Genomic DNA, 19,295 nt, shown 5'->3' with positions numbered 1-19,295 from the left:
TCCAAATCACTCCTGGCTTTCATCCCTCCCCACTCTGTATTCTCCTCCAGCCATGCAACCCACTGAGATGCATTCCACCAATTCTGGATTTTTGCACTTCTGTAATTTTAACTGCCGTGCCTTTAGCTGCCTAAGCCCTAAACTCTGGAATTCCCTCCCTAAATCTCCCCACCTCTCTGTCATGCTCCCTTCCTTTGTTGTTTTTTAAAGCCTACCTAATTTTCCCACCTGTCAAACTCTGTTTGATAACACCTCCATGAAGCACCTCGGAACGTTTTTACTATGATAAAGGCACAAAGTAAATGTGACTATTGTTGTGAGTAGGATAACTTGGTTCCAAAGATAACTTTTACTAATAAAACTACACCTCCAATTGATGTAGGTTGAGAAGCAGCGAGCTGAATATTCCCGTGATCTGGAGGAACTCAGTGACAGACTGGAGGAAGCCGGAGGTGCCACAGTCTCTCAGGTAATTTCACTTTCAAGCAACAATTTTTTAACACTAAATCTCTTCTCCATTTCCCCCCTGGTTCTTTCGCCGTACCGGAATATATAGAAGTTTTTTTTTTTACACAATGACTTATTGTGATTTGGAATACATTGCCTGAAAGGGTGGCAGAAAGAGCTACAATAATAGCTTTCAAAAGGGAATTGGATAAATATCGGAAAAGTAAAAAGATTGAGGACTATGGGGAAAGAGCAGGTGAATGGGACTAACTGGAAAGCTAATTCAAAGATCTGTAATGTGCATGATGGACCGAATGGTCCTCAGCTGTGCTGAATGATTCCATGTAAGTACATTTTCTGTCATTTAAGGTGTGTCCTAACTAATCTAGGCAGTAAGACTTAGTGTAATTTATGGGTTCTTACAATTCAAATTTTCCTAATAATTTATGGCAAAGCAAAACCCCTGATAAATACAAAGCTTTTAGTTCATATTTAGCAAATCAACAGAACAAAATCCAATGAAATTCATTTGTCTTTAACAATGAGATTGAAGTTGTGGATGCAAAATCTGTAAGAAATCATTATCCTTTCCATGTCTACAGATTGAGCTGAACAGGAAGCGTGAAGGAGAACTTCTGAAACTGCGACGAGAACTGGAAGAATCTGCCCTGCAGGCTGAAGCCACGGCCTCCGCGCTGAGAAAGAAGCACACTGACTCCTTGGCTGAGCTGACGGAGCAGATTGAGAGCTTGCAGAGGGTGAAGTCCAAACTTGAGAAGGACAAGCACGTCATGAAAGCGGAGATTGATGACCTCAGCAGCAATTCAGAGACCCTGCAGAAATCCAAGGTAATGGAACAAGGACAACAAAAAAGAATTCTGACCCAAACTGGCAAGATGAATGTCCCAGTCTGTCTGCTGGCTGTAAGGATAGTGCATGCAGTTGGAATGTACAGTAACAGTATTCTCTGACATGTTCCAAGGTCCGCAGCGCCAGCTGCCTCTGACTTGGCATGTAGTACTAAATGATCAATCAAGTTCCGAGAAGTTCCCAGCAGTATTGAGTGGAAAATGTTGAAATATCATACTGGAGCACTGGGATTGTTCTCACTTAATTGGGGCTGACACATATTATCGGCACAGTCCAGACTCCAGAGAGAACTTTACTCTGCATCGAGCTTGGCTACACTTCATCTAGGAGTCCTTAGCGCTAGGGGGTAGGGATAGATTTGCTGAATCCTCATCTGTTGAAAAGTATCTGTTCACTGTCAGAACATACAGAGTTAGCTGTCGTTTTAAGGGTGTTTAAATGGGATGTAGAGAAGAAGCTGAGATGATAGAGCCTTTAGTTGATTTGGAAACTTGAAAGAAGCGGCAGATCTGTTTATGACAAAAGCAAAGACATAAATGTGGGGATCATAAAAAATTCTATATATTCAGTACTAATATTGACAAATCCATGAGGTTGGGATCCAAACACTTGCCTGCATCAATTAGTACTAATTAAACATCATGGCAGAGTTCTAAGCAAAAGGAGTTCCATTTATATTGTGCCATCCACAACCTCAGGACTGATGGAGAGATGGTGACATTGTGGTAATATCACTGGACTAGTAATCCAGAGACCTTGGTTAATGATGTGGTTCAAATCCCACCATGGCAGCTGGTGGAATATGGTTCAAGTCATAAATGGGGGGGAATTTTCTCCCTGTCGGGTGGGCTGGTCGGAGGTGGGCACAGAGTCGGCTGCACGCCGCCATTTTATGTGATGCGCACCTGGAAGTGCTCATGCGCGCGAAAGTACGCAGAATGTGATTTTGAAAACTTTAAAAAAAGAATTTAAAAAATTATTCAGACATGTCCCCTCATGTGACAGTGCGCGCCTGCTGAACTGACGATCGAATGAGGCACGGTGATGTAGGGATTCACGCCCGAAGTCACCACACGTAATTTTATATACCCCCCCCCCAATACACACACACACACACACACACACACCCACCCCCCCACCGCCCCCCCCACCCCCCATGCGCCGACCAGAAGATTCTGCCCATGGTGACCATGAGGAATTATCATTGATTGTTGTAAAGGACAATCTGGTTTACTAAAGTCCTTTAGGGAAGGAAATCTGACGTCTTTACCTGGTCTGGACTACATGTGACTCCAGACCCACAGCAATGTGGTTGACTCTTAATTGCCCTCTGAAATGTTCTGTTCAAGTGCAGCTGGGGATGGGCAAAAAATGCTGGCTTTGCCAGTGATGTCCACATCTCATGAAAAGAAAAAAAAGTGCTTTACTTAAGTACTTTAGTTTTTAAAGTGTAGTCATTGTCGTAATGTAGGAAAGTTGCAACGTATATACGTTGAAAATTGCCCCTCAAACTGGAAGGCATCATTATAATTAACCAGTAGTCAATGCTGCACTTCTACTGAATCTTTAAAAGGAAAAGCTCATACTTATATAGTGCTTTTCACAAACACCAGACATCTCAAAGCACTTTACAGCCAATGAAGTGTTACTATTGTGATGGAGGGAATGTGGCAGCTAATTTGCACTCAGCAAGTTCACACTTACAGCAATGTAATAATCTGTTTTTGTGTTGCTGACTGAGGGATGAATATTGGCCAGGACCACACTTCCATGAAATAGTGCCATGGGATCTCTTACACCCACCTGATCAGACAGTGGGGCCTCAGTTTAACATCTCAACCAAGAGGTAGCACCTCAGAGAGTGCAGTGTTCCCTCATGTCAGCCTTAATTTCTGTGCTGAAGCACTGGAGTGGGACTTGATCCCTGAAACTTTTCATTCAAGAGGCAAGTGTGCTATCAACTGAGCCACAGTTCACACACTTTACTAGGAGACCAGATTGCATTGTTAGTAGAAGGAACTAGGTGGGGTAGATCCAAGTCAATGGGAGGAAAACATAGCCTGTGCATGCTTTCAGTGATTAAATAAGTATTCCTTTTTTTGTGTGTAGTTGAATGCTGAAATGCATGTTCGTAAGTTGGAAGACAACTTAGCAGAGGCCAATGCCAAGTATACCGAAATAGAAAGGAATATGACTGAAGTTAACACTGTGAAGACCAGGTTGTCAGGTATTATATAGCATGTTTAGATTCTAAACTGTTGTTTTTTCGCATGTGATAAAGTAGAAGTATTATCTGTTACAAGCCAAGATTTTCTAACTAGCCATAACACATTGATCTGAAATCACTGACGTTAATGTAAAATCAATCAGAAAATGTAGATAATATCTTCAAAAAAATGGAGTTCAGCCTGAAAACCATTCTTTTCAGATTGGACCTGGTAAATTCTCCAGCTCTTTGATTTTAATCTACTTATAATTTTATTTTTTATAGCTTAGTTTCCTATTTCTTTTACCTCTGTTTTGTCCTGGGCTAATTTCCAATCTGGTGAATGGACTGTCTCCTTTTCCTTTGATTTTCATGAAACAAGTGAGCTTCTTACTGCTGATTTCTCAGCAGCATTGACATCGCAAGATATGCTGGATTCTGTGAGTCGTTTGCCAAATTTTCCTGGCCACAGAAGAGCACAGACTCAAAACTACTCTTAAGCAGCACTTAACATGTTTGCGCAATCTTCCTTTGTTCCCTATGTTGTTGGGAGGATTAAACTGTTTATTTTAAACAGGTTGACACCTCCATTAAAATAATGAACAGAGAAATCTCATGAGAAAGGATTGTGCATTACACTGCAGACATTGCCAATAGTAACTTCTCATTTTACATGAAAATAGAAGGCCTCAGTGAAGATACAATGAGGTAAACAAGCCAGAGAAAAGCTCCAATTTCCTGACTTTCCATTCTTCTTGAATTTTCTTTTGACCAGCTGAGAATAGTGAGTTGAGTCGTGCATTTGAGGAGGCCCAAAGTAAACTGAACCAGCTGATCAGGATCAAAACTAGTCTGGCTTCTCAGGTTGAAGACATGAAGAGGCAACTGGAAGAGGAGACAAAGGTGAGATATTCTCTTATTTAACTGCAACCAAAAAAGATAACTAAAAGCCTTGATTTTTAAGTATAATGTAAAAGTTAACAGAGATAAGTCATTACATCTACAGGATTTATGACATTACCAATCTAAGTAACAACATTTTCAGATTTTATTTGAAAGATTTACTTTTGTCCTCATCTATATCCATTGAGAACTGAATTAAAAGTGACCTAGCTAACTCTACACAGCATCACTCTCTGGGGTAGATCTTGACTCTGTGTGATAGTGTAAATAGGTGAATACTGGAATCTGCAGCCCATTTTACAGCTCTCTTTTTTTATTTCCAATGACGTGTTAAAATTTATCCCACTTCCATTCAATTTTGCAAACATAAAGAAGCATTAGGCTAACACACAAAACCTCTCCATCCCCATCCAATTAAGGAGATCTTTATTCTTCAGTATTGATGGATTTAAAAGCAGATTCAAGAAATGAACTAACGATCTTGTAAGAAATTTCACTACTATGCAATCCCCTCTTTATTGTTTGCACATATAAGTTAGAACTTTGCATTTGGCTAGTAAGCCTTTGTATATTTTTATTCTTTTGCAGCATGATAAATAATAACACTAATACAATATGTCACATTTCAGGCCAGAAGTGGAGCAATGGTGGGTCTAGCCAATGCTAAACATGACATGGACCTAACAAAAGAACAATTGGAGGAAGAACAGGAGAGCAAAGCTGAGCTGCAGCGGCTGGTTTCTAAATTAAACAGTGAGGTGACAACATGGAGGACCAAGTATGAAACTGATGCCATTCAGAAAACTGAAGAGCTAGAAGAGACAAAGTAAGAGACCATGCAACAATCATCGATCTGAAACGTTAACACTGTTTCTTTCCACAGATGCTGCCTGACCTGCTGAGTATTTCCAGAATTTTCTGTTTTTATCGATTGAGTGACCAGGCAGTTCTTAGTTACAAAATAGAAGTTGGGAGTAAGCCATATGGCTCCACAAACCATTCAAGACTGAACTTCAACATTAATTAATCTAAACTAACATACACTTTCTAGCCCTATCCCCATATCCCTTGATTCCCTGAGTACAATCTCAGTCTTGAATATACTCATGGACTGAGTACCTTGCACTCTGAGGTAGAGAATTCTAAAGATTCACAATCCTTTGAGTGAAAAAAATTCTTTGCACCTCAGTCATAAAGAGCAATGGAGTTCTCCCTGGTGCCCTGGTTAATATTTATCCCTCAACCCCGACATCAAAAAACACATTATCTGGTCATTATCACATTGTTTTTTGTGGGATATTGCTGTGTACAAATTGGCTGCTGCATTTCATTATTATAGTGACTACACTATAAAGTATATCACAGGCTGCAAAGCACTTTGGGACATCCTACAGTTGAGCAAGCCTCTATATAAGTGCAAACCTATTTAAGTTTTCCCCTTCTTGCCCACTTCAGAACTCATGAAACTCGAGACTTTGGGCAGAATTCTGTGGCTTCTGTCACAGCAGGAGCGGGGCTGTAAAATGTGGCAAGCCGTTCAAAAGTCCATTGACTTCAGCGGGACTATAAAATCCCATTGACACAACATTCTGCCCTTGGTAGACTTGGGGGGTCTTAATATCATGGACCTCCCAGATAGTAATGTAATGCCAGCACCTTAACCTTCGTACTGCTTGACTTTTCCTTGAATGATGCATCTTCTGTAATGATGCTTTTTAATTTATAGGAGAAAGCTGGCTGCAAGACTCCAGGAGGCTGAAGAAGCAGCTGAGTCTGCACAGGCCCGAGCAGCTAGTCTGGAGAAATCTAAACAGAGACTTACCGGAGAGGTGGAAGATTTGACCATTGAGCTGGAAAAGGTACTGATAGAGAGAGCACTACTGAAAAAGAAACTTGTAATGAAAATGGCAATGGTTTCTTCTGTCCAACAGTATAAGCACAGACCAGTTAGGGTTCCCAACTTTCCAGATATGTCCTGGAGTCTCCAGGAATAAAAAATTAATCAGAGGAACACTGCTGCAAGGAACCCGGCAAGAAAAAGTATAGGGGCATGAAAAAAATTGCCTATCTTTTACATTTTTGTTTATTACTTTTAAAATATTGGAGAAGAATTAATAAAAAGGCAGGGCAATTGCAGGTTGTGATGAAACCTCCAGGAATATGCCCAACCAGAGTTGGCAACCCTAAAACCAGTACCACATTCAGTGTCTGGCTCACTAACTCAAATAATAACCAACTAGTTACAATTCCCTTCATGTTTCATCCATTGTGATCACAGGCACCCCAAGAAGATTTAAACCTAGCAAAATACAGGCCTGATCTCTAAAGTTATTTTTGTGTGGAATGTAACAAGCGTCTGCTCTTCTAACTGTTCCCAGGCAAATGCTGCTGCAGCTATTCTGGACAAAAAGCAACGCTCCTTTGATAAAATGATGTCAGAATGGCAGCAGAAATATGAAGAATTACAGGTTGAACTTGACAGCTCACAGAAGGAGTGCAGGGGCTATGTGACAGAAGTCTTCAAACTTAAAACGGTCTATGAAGAGATAATTGAGCAGCTCGAGATTGTGAAGAAGGACAATAAGAATTTGCAAGGTGGGAACCTGTCATTCATCATAAAAGCTTTTCATAACAGAGAACAAACAGTGAATATTTTGATCCTCTTTCACAATGCAGAGGTGTCTTCCTACTCAACACAAATCACGTAGAACTACAACTGCAACTCATCTGTGTCTTGGCACCATGTAGGCATACAAACACAACGAATAATACACATACACACACACACACACACACACACACACACACACACACACACACAGACACTCACACACTTATATAAGATTACACAGACACACACACACAGGATTACACGGACAGACACACACATACACATATAGGGTCTCTTTCTCTCTCTCTCTCTCTCACACACACACACACACACACACACACACACACACACACACATATATATATAAATATACAGATATATATATTATACATAGGATTACACAGACACAAACATGATTACATGCATACATAGAGGTACAATCATTCTCACATAGCCAGTTCACTTTGTTTAGCAGGATTGTCACAGTGTAGGTGTAGATGTAGAATCCAGAAAAAAACATTTCCTTTATGTCTTACAGATAAATGATATATTTCAAATTTGCCAGCATTATTTGAAATCTTCAGTTCATTGCTAAGAAGCTGCTAAAGTCATTTATTTCTCCATCCATTTTGGCCATCAGATTTTCCACTTCTGTCCTATCCTGACTAAAACAGTGAGATTTGATGCATAAATCAGCTATTATAACTGACTGAAATACAGCCATTTCAATTCTCAGTTTTTAAAAATAAAATATATTGATTTTGCTATATTTTCATTCTGCCAATCATACTGCAGTAAGTTACAGAAGCTATTTTAGGTGGTTACTATGTTAATGACAGAACCACAAACAATATTGTACCAAAGGTCATGGTATATTAGAAAGTATTACAACAAGGACCCTCAGCATATGAATAATTTACTTCACAATACCAACCTCAAATCTACCATATTTCACATTGTTATGAAGAACTATGTGAAGTGATCCCATGATGATGTTGAAAGTTCACAATGCTACATTGTAGGTCGTACCACCTCACAACAGAATCTTATATAGTCATAGGTGCAATTTGGGTTTTAATGCAATAGTGTAAAATGGGTCTTGGTGAATCGTTATTTCCATTGATTTCACTGGAAATAAAAATGGAGAGAGATGGAAAACAGGCCGCCAATTTGCTATCAACCATCTTACACTGTCACCCAGGATCAAAATCTACCCCTTAACATTTTACAGAAGGAGGCTATTAGGCCCATTGTGCTTAAAGGCCTTGCCCATTTAAGGCATATTATTTTGCCCCTTTCCCACACCCTATTAAAGCAGAAAATGGGGGAAGTAACATCCTTTGCCGAGTGAACAATGGATGCAGTGTTTTCCAAAAGCCTAACTTCTTTAAGTTTTGATGTGCATGATCACTTCACTCACATTTCACTGTGCAATTTCCTGTGACCCTTCAGATGAGATTAAAGAACTGGTGGACCAACTTACTGAGGGTGGAAAGAGTGTGCACGAGCTGCAGAAATTGAAGAAAAAACTGGAAGTTCAGAAGGATGAACTGCAGCTAGCTCTGGAAGAGGCTGAAAGTTTACTGGAGGTAATAGAATCTGATTCAGTGAATGTAACTCAAAGCAATGGTTTCAGTCATAATAAAAATGTGACTAATATTGCATGAAGCATTAGACAATAATATAAGCTGGGGAACTGTCCCAAAAATTTATTTGTCCACTGCATGCACTAGAAAAAGCACATACTTTGTGCAGTTCATTTTGAACCAGGCACATGCAAAATTCAGCAAGATCTACAAGTACATTTACAGAATTCAACAAGTTGTTTTGCTTTGTAACAACACTACAACTATAGTGTAGTTGTAGATTGAATCTAGAATCAGGCCTGGACCTGACATCTAGAGTGGAGTGAAAATCCATTGCAGGGGACTCTCATTTCAATTGGATTGGGAGTCACTTCAGGCCCTCACACACAGTTTTGCATTGATGCTAAGCTTGTGATGTGAATGCACTTACATGGCCAGTTTATGGGTGAGGGGAATATATGGGAAAACTACACTATCATCCTTTGTTGCGTTGTTGCATCAATCGACTGTTGACTCTTGTATAACAGTGGTTAAAATGCAATGGTAGAAAGTTGTAAATGTGAAATGTCCTGCGCAACAAAAGCCCAGCATCTTGCTAACACAGCAACACCATGACCCAGTCAACTTTTAGGTCAAATTTAGACAATAGTGGCCTCCGGCCTCACCAGGAAAAAAATAAAAGTTCTATATTCCAGTGTACAATCCTTCACCCCATTAAAGGTGAAAGAGCCTTCACCTGTTTCAGCCCTTCTCTCTGGGACTCTCTAAAAAAACGTCCTCAAAACCCATGTTTTTGGCCAAACTGATGATCACATTTTGGATTCTGCCCTCATGGCTCAATTTCCTTATTTACCTCTATTTCTAAGACCCCTGAAGAACATTTTTGATATGGTAACTCCTAAATAAAAGCAAATCATGGCTGTTTTATACCTCATCAGGCGAACTTTCTTTTCTGTGCTGACGAGATTTGATTGGTCTCTGTCTTTAGGCAGAAGAGGCCAAGGTGATCCGCATTCAACTGGAATTGGCACAGGTGAAGGCAGACATTGAGAGGAGAATCCATGAGAAAGAGGAGGAATTTGAAACCACGAGGTATGCAGTGTGATAAAATTACTGTCATTCCACACCATTTAAAGGCACTTTGATTTTGATTTTAACTAGATTATTGCAATGATTTAAGAATTATTCCCTGCATTCACATTTTAACTATGAGAATTGAACATTGCCAATAGTATGTATTTAATACTTTGTTCTTATATTGTCACAACAATCAACTTTCTCTTTCAACAAGGAAAGTTTCATTTTGTTGAGTAAAGGCATCTCCATGACATTGCACCACTGTTGATCACTACTGGTAAAGTTTCCAATGCTGCCTTTCCCAATGAATTTACAGAAAGAACCACCAGCGTGCCATTGAATCACTGCAGGCCAGCTTAGAGGTTGAGACCAAGGGCCGTGCTGAGGCACTCAGGTTGAAGAAGAAAATGGAAGGCGATGTAAATGAGATGGAGATCCAGCTGGAACATGCAAACAAAAACAACGCAGAGTTGGTCAAAACCCTAAAGAAACTCCAGCAACAGCTCAAGGTACAGATGAGTTGAAGCCTTTTGCTTAATTGCAACATTATTGTAATCTCATCTTGCCAGAAAGGTTGGGTGGTTTCCTGTTAAGGAGCTACAGAGTAAGATAATTGGCAAAGGCAAGCCTACACATATAAAAGATCCTTAACAATGGCAGGATAACAAATACATTTACAAGAACAACTGCATCTATACAGCATCCTTAAAGTACTTAACAGTTCAAAGACCCTTCACAGGAGTGTTCAAAAAAAAAATACCCTAAGCCGCAAAGGAGTTATTAGGGCAGGTGAAGAGAGATAAAAAGAAGATAGAGAGATAAAGGGAGGAAATTTCAAAACTTAGGACCCAGACAGATAATGAAAGAGCAAAGATATTTGGGTGTGCGCAAAAGCCCAGAATTGGAGGAGTGCAGAGATCTAAGTGGGTTGTTGGAATTCAGTAGGTTTCAGGGACAGCATCGGGCAAAGCCATGGAGGGATTTGAAAACAAATCTTAAATTAAGCCAGTGTCTGACTGAGAATCAGCCAGCAAATTTTGATGCATTCAACAATCTCACTGCTGATAGAATAATCCTCTTGCCCCCTCAGGACACACAAGCACAAATGGACGAGGATTCGCGTCGACACGAGGAGTTGCGTGAACAGTACAACCTATCAGAACGACGCATTAGCCTTCTGCAGACAGAACTGGAGGAACATCGCAACACTCTGGAATCCAGTGAACGATCCCGCAAGCTCACAGAACAGGAGTTGGTAGAAATTACTGAACGGTACAATGAGCTCAATGTGCAGGTAACTACTGGAGCCAAATACTCATAAGGTATTAGAGAAAGGTCATTAAAAAGGATGGATGAACATTTTGCGGAAGTAATGGGGTCAAAAATTAATGTTCCATTAAAACTTGTCTTTGAATCCAGTCATAATTATTGTTTCAAAATCTCTTTTCTATTCTGTCTACCTCGGTCCAAACTAAAATAGGTTTTGAGCAGGCTCAGTATTGTTCTTAAAGAATAGAGAGCTGCAGGACATGGTTTGCTACAAGTTACAATTAGACTTTTAAAATCACGTTAGAAAATGGAAGCTTCATTCTGATGTGTACAATTGCGTTTCGGAGCTTCTATTTAAGGCTCATTAGTGCTGAAACTGCATGATAAAGTATAATAATATATCGGCTCAGGATCTGGAGCACCATGGAGTAAATGGAAGAAATATGACCAGAATGGGAGGTCTTTATTTAAAATAGTCGCCTGATCAAACTGGACAGTATAAATTAAGTGTTTGTTCAAACTTCCCATTTTCTTCCCCTTTAGAACAGTACCTTGCTGATTTATAAACGTAAGCTGGAAGGGGATCTTCAGTCACTCACAAACGAACATGAAGAATTGATCCACGAGTTCCGCTCTGCTGATGAGAAGGCAAAGAAGGCCATAACTGATGTAGGTTTACAATCTTGGACCACTACACAACTTAGATGTACTTATTAACTGAGAAAATATTCACCTATTATTCTTATGACATAATATTACTTAGGCTAATTCATTTGTAAGAAAACCAAATTAAAATTCTATTTATGTCTAAGCAAGAATCAGGCATCTTCAGTCTTTTGAATTGTCATTTTCTATGGCATTATTATTGTATTGCTTTTTTATAATTATGATATTAGGTAGCATTGAATGTGACATATTGAATGTTTTATAAGATCATAATATTGAATCTAAATGGTCAATTTCTTGTTCCTGATACCTCCATTGTATAGAACGATTGCCGAATCAATTAAATTGCAGATCTCTTGGCTGATGATCCATTTTGGTTCTAATTGATATGTGTACAATATATGTAAAAAGATATATGGAACCTATGTTTGTAGCAGCAAGTAGTTATGTCAATTTCTCAATTTCTTTTTCTCTTTTGTTTGACTCAGGCTGCCCGTATGACTGAGGAGCTGCACCAAGAACAGGAACATTGCATGCACCTGGAGAAGATAAAGAAGAACTTTGAGATTCAAATCAAGGATTTGCAGGTTAAGCTAGAAGAAGCTGAACAACAAGCCCTAAAGGGTGGTCGACGCATCATCCAGAAACTGGAGACAAAGGTGAGGAGCAATAGGATAGGGATTGATGTGGCCTGAATTATCACAGAAAATGGTTCATCTTCAGACTCTATTAGTTCATTGCATCATTACACCTGAGATGTTAAAGGGGAGAAAAAGATTCAAATGAGTCTATGGTCCTTTAATTTATTAATAGGAATACAGAATTTTCACTCCCAAGTCAGGAAATCTCCTGGCTCGCTGCGCCCATCTCAGAAAAAAGTGCCCCAAATGGCAGATCTTTGTTCTGTGGTGGGGGATGGTGCAGGCACATGGTGGAGTTGTGCCCGTCACCCCCAGACACAGATTGGAGATGCCCTGCAGGGGCTGTCAAGTGCCGAGGTGGGCTATTTAAAAGGCCTGCCTCAATTTTCTGGGATTTTGTCCCAGATGTTTCCACAAATGTTATGCCCTCTATTCCTCACCCCTCACATCCCCACCCACTCCTCATATCCATACATGCCAACTCATGAACCCCCACGACTCCCAACCCTTCATTCCCTCCATGCCAACCCATGACCCCACCCATCCCCATGATCTCTTACAGCCAATTTATGACCTGCCACCCTTTGCTCTTACACCCACCATGGGCAGACATCAGGAGCCATACTGAGATGAAATAAAATAAAGTTCTAACTGTCGATTATAGAGTTCACTATATAAAAACACTCCCATTTATGAAAGCCCATTGAAAACTTTTAAATCCCCTCAAGTATTTAATTTCTTATCAAAACAAACAGACTTGTACTCATGACCCAACATCAAAGACAGTTAATCCTCTAATAACCTCTTTGAGCTGTCAAACAAATAGGAAGTTACATTGCCCCACTTTGATAATGAAGATTGTGAAAACAGCCAAGCAATAATAATGCTGTAATGCCAACAGTTAGGGTTATGTCAATAAACAGCCATTGAAACTGCTAGAACAGATTTTTTCCAAAGCTCATAGACAAGGCAGGCAGAAAATCTTCTATTCCTATTAATAAATTAATGGACTATGTGCTCATTTCAATTTTTAAAGGATTAGCCATTTAAATAACACAACAGTTCTGCAGACCTTACCGGCCTTTAAGAGCACTTGTAACTTTCACACTGCTGGATTACACACTTGCTGCAGCAAAAATGGGGTCTCTTTGAACTCAGCACTGAGTTCAAATGACCCTGCTGAGTTCAGGATTCCCACATGTGGAAGGCGCATCCTGCCTCTGCTCACCACTGCTCCCCACCCCCTCACCCCCAGCAAAAATAGGATCTGTCAGAAATGAGGGCGAGATTCCCAGTTCTGAGCCCGGTCTGCCATTTTTAGCCCTCAACTGAAACAAGTAGACTGCTGGGATAGACATAAACGATTACTTAATTAGAACATATGCATCAGTAAAGGAAGATTCCAATTGGATTGAAAACATCCTAGTATATTTAGTGCAAATTAAAGTTGACCTGCTAGTTGGAATGGTTGATCTCAGTGGCCTTTGGACATGGCTGTCACTTGTCTGGTTGTAACATTTCCTATATTGACCAGAAAGAGATTTGGGACATCCTAAGGTCAAGAAAGGTGCTACATAAATGCAAATATTCCATCCTTTCTTTATCTTCTTTCTGCTCAACTGATCCTGAATTCTCATGAAAACCAATGTTATTCCTGCCAAGTGAGAAACTTCACATTTATTTAGTATTTACTTCCCATGCTTTAGATTAAGGAACTAGAGTCTGAGCTGGACTCTGAGCAGAAACGCCATGTTGAAACAGTGAAGAACCTGCGCAAGAATGAACGGCGGCTGAAGGAGTTGATCTTCCAGACCGAGGAAGATCACAAAACTAACCAGCGCATGCAGGAGCTGGTGGAGAAACTGCAGAACAAGCTGAAGAGCTACAAGAGACAGATTGAGGAGTCTGTAAGTGAACTGTTCAACATTGTTCTTGAAACAAGTATTAAAAGAAGAGGTCAATTTAAGCCATTATTCTGAGTAAGTGCGCTCTGGGAATTCCTCTCCAAATCCCTCTTTTCCTTTAAAACCACCTTTAAAACACATCTTTTTACCCCTGTCTTAGATTACCCCCTCTAACATCCCCTTTCTTTGCTCGACAATCATATTTTTCATTTTGCCCTTTGTATAACCTTAGTTGGGGGTGGGGCTGTGACATTTAGATGGCTTGCATGTGGTTCAGAATAATGCCAAAAATGTGGTTTTGATTCTCTTTCTGGCTGAGGTAGACTTGGGACTTGGGACCTGCCTCCTCGCCCTGCCCCTGAGAGTGGAAGGCAATAGTAAACCACCACTGGTAAAAACTGCCAAGGAAACAGCTCAGCATGAAGCATCAGCAGACAATGAGCCAAGGACCTGCCTTCCACACATGAATGGATAAATGAATAGCACCTTGTTCTACTTTAAAAGTGCCGTAAAAACGCAGGCTGTTGAAGTTGGCATTATGTGCACATGTATTTCTGGCAAACTAATTATACTTTGGAACAAAATACAGTGTATTCTGAGAATGCAAGAGAACACTATCCGAATAACCTTAATTTCAAACTCCCCAGCCAGAAAGCTGCCTAATTACTTACTTTTAATTGGAAACAGCCAATCAAAGATTTCAAACACACTGTATTTTATAAATAATAGTGCCAAGATTTGACAGCTGTTTTTGTTGGTTGCTGTAATGGTTCGAGACCCTGGAAATCCTTACTTCACAATGCAGACAGGTATGTTGGGAGGGTACCTCACAGTGCTAACCAGTGCTGGCAATACTAGAGTTTCACTTGGAGTAAACTTCTATCCGTCCATTAAAACAAGGAACTAATGTGCCCATGTTTTATTTTCTAAATTTGCTGATTTGACAAAGTCAGACCACATTCCTGACCTAGTCTGCACCAGTGGAGCTCACATACAGCCTCGTGGAAGCCAGTACATCTCTCCATTCAGTTAGCCTACCAACAGCTACAGAAAAAATTAACTGGAACAGGAAATTCAGGCATTCGAGGCTCTCGCCGACATTTGCTTCCTATGGGATTTTAGGTTGGAAGTTCCACCTTTTATAAGGACAGTGAAGAAAGTAAAAAAAACTGGAGCAGTGTAAATTGTCCACCATCTTCCTGGGGTTCCACTGTTCTCTTCCTAGAATTACAATGAGAGACCAGCAGAACAACCATCCACCCAATCCCCACCCATTCCACCAGTGGAATTTCAATGCCATAATATTATTCCCATTTGCAGTGTCTTACTTGGCTAAAAAAACGCGGTCGTTGTACAGAACCTTACTCAATCTATTGGACAACTAATATCCCCCCATATTATTTTATTCTCACAGCTGCTAGAAAAGTAAATTGTGAAAGATTATCTATTTAGTAATAGGGACGTTAGTTTTTCATCTCAATGTCAACCAATTTGGAATCCATATTCTACAACATTCAGCAGCAGGGACTGATTACTATTATCCCTGATAGCAAGTGCTTGACGATGACAACCCATTCACGGTGTGCCTTTGCTTCCACCTTCACAGGAGGAACAAGCTAATCAGAGCCTGGCAAAATACAGGAAAACTGTGCATGAGCTGGATGACGCCGAGGAGAGAGCTGGGATGGCAGAATGTGCTCTGAACAAACTCCGCACCCGGAACCGGGTTTCTGCAAGCAAAAGTTTCAGCACCGTTGAGGTCATCCAGGTGTCTTCAAAATCCGCCACGGAGGAGTAGACAGATGCTATTTCTATCTCAGCTGGTAACTTGACCTTTTCTGATTGTGCCTTTCCAATTTGGTTCAATGTGTTCAAAAATTTTACAGGAATTTTCCGCCCCCGGCGCAGCAGAGTCCCTGCTGCAGATGCGGTGAGCTGTTCAAGCACCCATTGGCTTCGGCGGGACCGGATGATCCCGCCGATCGGAGGGGCTGGAAAATTCAGGCCATTGTCTTTATGATTTTTTATTAGTTCTTTGCATCAATTCATTTTCATGGCCAGTCATATACCTCTGAGGATAGCTCCTTTGCAATTTTGTTGCAGCCTCAAATTATACATCTGTGTCACTTGTTTTCTAAACCATTAGTTTAGGGGTCAGTCATGGTTCAGATGGTAACATTAAACTCCTGACAGCCAGTTGGTAGGAGGCCTGAAGCCAATCTTTACTCAGTTTTAGATTTATTCACAGAGTGAAACATTACGAGTAAATAGCTCCTAACTACTCCCACAGCAGTGTCAGTATCTCTTTATATGTGCTTAAGTATTTATCCTATCAATTGCCTTCATCTGCATATACATAACCATAATTTATTCAATTAACAGGTAATGCCCTCTGTGTTTGACTTATGGATCCAATTTTAACCCATTCTCTCTCACACACACAGACACACAAACACACAGTTAAAATCGAACCCTCAGAAGGTTGTGGGTTCAAGAGACTTGACACTTCTGTGTCATACTGAGGGAATGCTGCACTGTCAGAGGTACTATTTTTCAGATGAGATGTTAAACTGAGGCCCAGTCTGGCCCTTCAGGTGAATGTAAAACAACACGATTATTTTAAAGAAGAGCAGGGGAATTCTCCTCAATGTCCAGCTCAATATTTATCCCTCAGTTGATATTAATAAAACAGACTACACTATACTACAGAAGCAAAATACTGTGGACCTGGGCATCTGACACAAAAAAAGAAAATGCTCGAAATATTCAGCAGGTCTAGCAACATCTGAACAGAAAGGAACAGAGTTAACATTTTAGGTCACTGACCCTTCACCTGACCTGCTGAGTATTACCAGCACTTTCTGTCTTAATTATATAGAATAAAACAAGCCATCTGTTCTTTTATCTCTCTGCTGTTTGTGAGGCCTTTGTACGCTGCATTTCCTACATTACTCCAGTGACTACAGCTCAAAAATGTGCTATAGAAATGCAAGTTCATTCTTCTTTTTCGTTGCGTTGCATCATAGTAACATAAGGATTAACCTCAGAGGGCTAATCTAGAATAAACAAGAGAAAATTGTGTTTTATTCTCCACCTCCCCCTCACTTTCTGCCCATTTACATTCCCGAGGTTGCAGCCATGCTCTATGGCTTACCCAACCGACCATCCACGGATCAGCAGGTGTTGTAGGCTGGTTCATCATGTAGGGCAGCAGCACTTCATTTGATCTTGGATTCATCTGATCCCCACATACATGTGCATTTCTAGCAAGTTTCACAGGACACCGACCCTGAATTGGGGACCATGGCCAATTTTTCTCTAACCTAGTCAAGAGTCACTGAGGCCATTTGAAGCACCTTTATTGAACCCTGACTGAGACCAGCAAACCCAGCACAGACTGGACATCATACTGGGCAATGCATTCATACAGTGAGCTTCCTGGTGGGGTTAGACAAGAGTTATCCCAGCCCATATATATAATTCTCATTGCCAATAAAGCATTGATATTAAAGTCATGGAAAAACACCTAGAAAGATCAGTGGGGAAATGCACCCTGTGAGCTATGAAAATGAAGATTGTCTCCTTTGTTTGTACTGAGTTAGCCCAGATAGTCAGCAGTGTCTCTGAGGTGATGGGTCTGTGGAATCTGAGCTCCTCCTTTCAGTTGCTATTCAAAGATGCCTGATGAGTCAATAAACACCTGTGGAACCATCTGTGGACTAGATCAGGGCAAAACATTATACAAGCAAAAAAATAAGTCACAGAACTTTCAGTTCATTCAATTCCTCACCTAAGTGAAGAAACATGATGTGCTAACTGGTAGATACATTGTGCTTAGGGAGGAACTGATAACTTTGCAGTTATGATTCCCAATGTTCTCCACCATTGCAATTTTCTTCACATTATGCCTGGGTATGTTATACATTAATCTATTGAGATTGATTGCTACAATATCATGTGACTACCAGAATAGTCAAACGTGGTGGAAGGTAGATGAACTTTGGTCTTTTCTCATCCACCAATTTCATGTTCCTATCAAAGGTCCATAAAGTTTAATGCCCATAAATGTGAGAAGAACTGTAAAATATAAGATGTACAAGAATAATGCTTACAGTTATAAAGTAAAGGTATCAAAGAGATTTCCATCAATCTTAAACTTGTTTAATTTGCTTTCAGGGTTATGTGTGTCTTCCATGACAGCTGTCAATCATTCATTGAAGGTGATATCTGCTAAAAACCTTCCGGTCTTTTCGAAGGATATTGAATTATTTATCACTGAAAAAGTGAAGAAACATCTTTCTTTTACTAATTTGTTAATCTAATTTGAAGAGGTCCATTGTCTTCCATTCTGTGTAAAGTGGCAAACATCTGTGTTGGTAATGTTGACAGTTGGGAAGGAAGTTTGCTCCCTCAAGTCAAGGATAGAGCGTGCAATTCAATGTATAACCTGGCTGATTGTGTAAATACCCATGCACCCCATTTACCTGAATAAATGTATAGTGTAGTAATGAGCTCTATGCTGTTGTTTTTTGTGTTCATTCAATGGGAATTCAATTCATAGAAATTAAGATCATTTTTCAAATGTTGCTCTTGCTGACATTTGATGACTGGTAAAACATGGTCATGGTATGAAAATAAAATGTGTTCCTGTGTCCATGTGGCAGGCCATAACGCAGATCCAGTGAAGCTGTATTGAGATCCACTGCGTACATCTGATGTTATATGAGTTTACAGGGCAACAGGTCAGCTAATTTAAATACTTTGACAGTAGTCGTGTGCATTGTCCAATATTTCAAAAGGGAAGACTGAAAGTATTTTATTGAGATGAGGCCGAATACAAATTATTAAAGTGTTATGTTGGATAGACGGGAACAAACACCCTGAAGAACAATTACAGTCAGAACACACTTGCTTCACTCATTTTCAAACCCCTCTCTGTGAATTAAGAAAAATAATAAACCACACTGTCTTACCGTGAGTTAATTAGCCAGCTGGGTAATACTGCCTTTGATGAGTCCAATCTTAAACAGACCAAGATGCGCATGAGCTTGGTCAGCATTTGTTTTATAAGATGGCCTCCTCCTGCTCCTAATTTGTATGTTTGTAATAGGTTTT

At 40.1% G+C, this 19,295-nt stretch overlaps 1 protein-coding gene across 1 annotated transcript in view; it reads left to right on the top strand.

Moving 5' to 3' along the window:
* The window catches only part of LOC121288569 (myosin-16-like), a 78,867-nt gene extending 60,180 nt beyond the window's left edge, over nucleotides 1-18,687 (top strand). Inside the window, exons 29-44 of the mRNA XM_041207172.1 lie at nucleotides 383-469; nucleotides 1,050-1,295; nucleotides 3,427-3,544; nucleotides 4,299-4,426; nucleotides 5,056-5,252; nucleotides 6,153-6,285; nucleotides 6,805-7,021; nucleotides 8,490-8,626; nucleotides 9,612-9,715; nucleotides 10,017-10,209; nucleotides 10,791-10,994; nucleotides 11,513-11,638; nucleotides 12,124-12,294; nucleotides 13,983-14,183; nucleotides 15,787-16,003; nucleotides 18,357-18,687. Of these exons, the coding sequence (XP_041063106.1) occupies nucleotides 383-469; nucleotides 1,050-1,295; nucleotides 3,427-3,544; nucleotides 4,299-4,426; nucleotides 5,056-5,252; nucleotides 6,153-6,285; nucleotides 6,805-7,021; nucleotides 8,490-8,626; nucleotides 9,612-9,715; nucleotides 10,017-10,209; nucleotides 10,791-10,994; nucleotides 11,513-11,638; nucleotides 12,124-12,294; nucleotides 13,983-14,183; nucleotides 15,787-15,978 (2,454 nt within the window). The 3' untranslated portion in view covers nucleotides 15,979-16,003; nucleotides 18,357-18,687. The remainder of the gene's footprint in view (nucleotides 1-382; nucleotides 470-1,049; nucleotides 1,296-3,426; nucleotides 3,545-4,298; nucleotides 4,427-5,055; nucleotides 5,253-6,152; nucleotides 6,286-6,804; nucleotides 7,022-8,489; nucleotides 8,627-9,611; nucleotides 9,716-10,016; nucleotides 10,210-10,790; nucleotides 10,995-11,512; nucleotides 11,639-12,123; nucleotides 12,295-13,982; nucleotides 14,184-15,786; nucleotides 16,004-18,356) is intronic.
* The last annotated feature ends 608 nt before the right edge of the window (nucleotides 18,688-19,295 follow it).

This window comes from Carcharodon carcharias, chromosome 15 (genome assembly GCF_017639515.1).
Source record: "Carcharodon carcharias isolate sCarCar2 chromosome 15, sCarCar2.pri, whole genome shotgun sequence".
NCBI classification, from domain to species: domain Eukaryota; kingdom Metazoa; phylum Chordata; class Chondrichthyes; order Lamniformes; family Lamnidae; genus Carcharodon; species Carcharodon carcharias.
The sequence above is the reverse complement of the archived record's forward strand: the minus strand, read 5'-3'. Positions and strand labels throughout refer to the sequence as shown.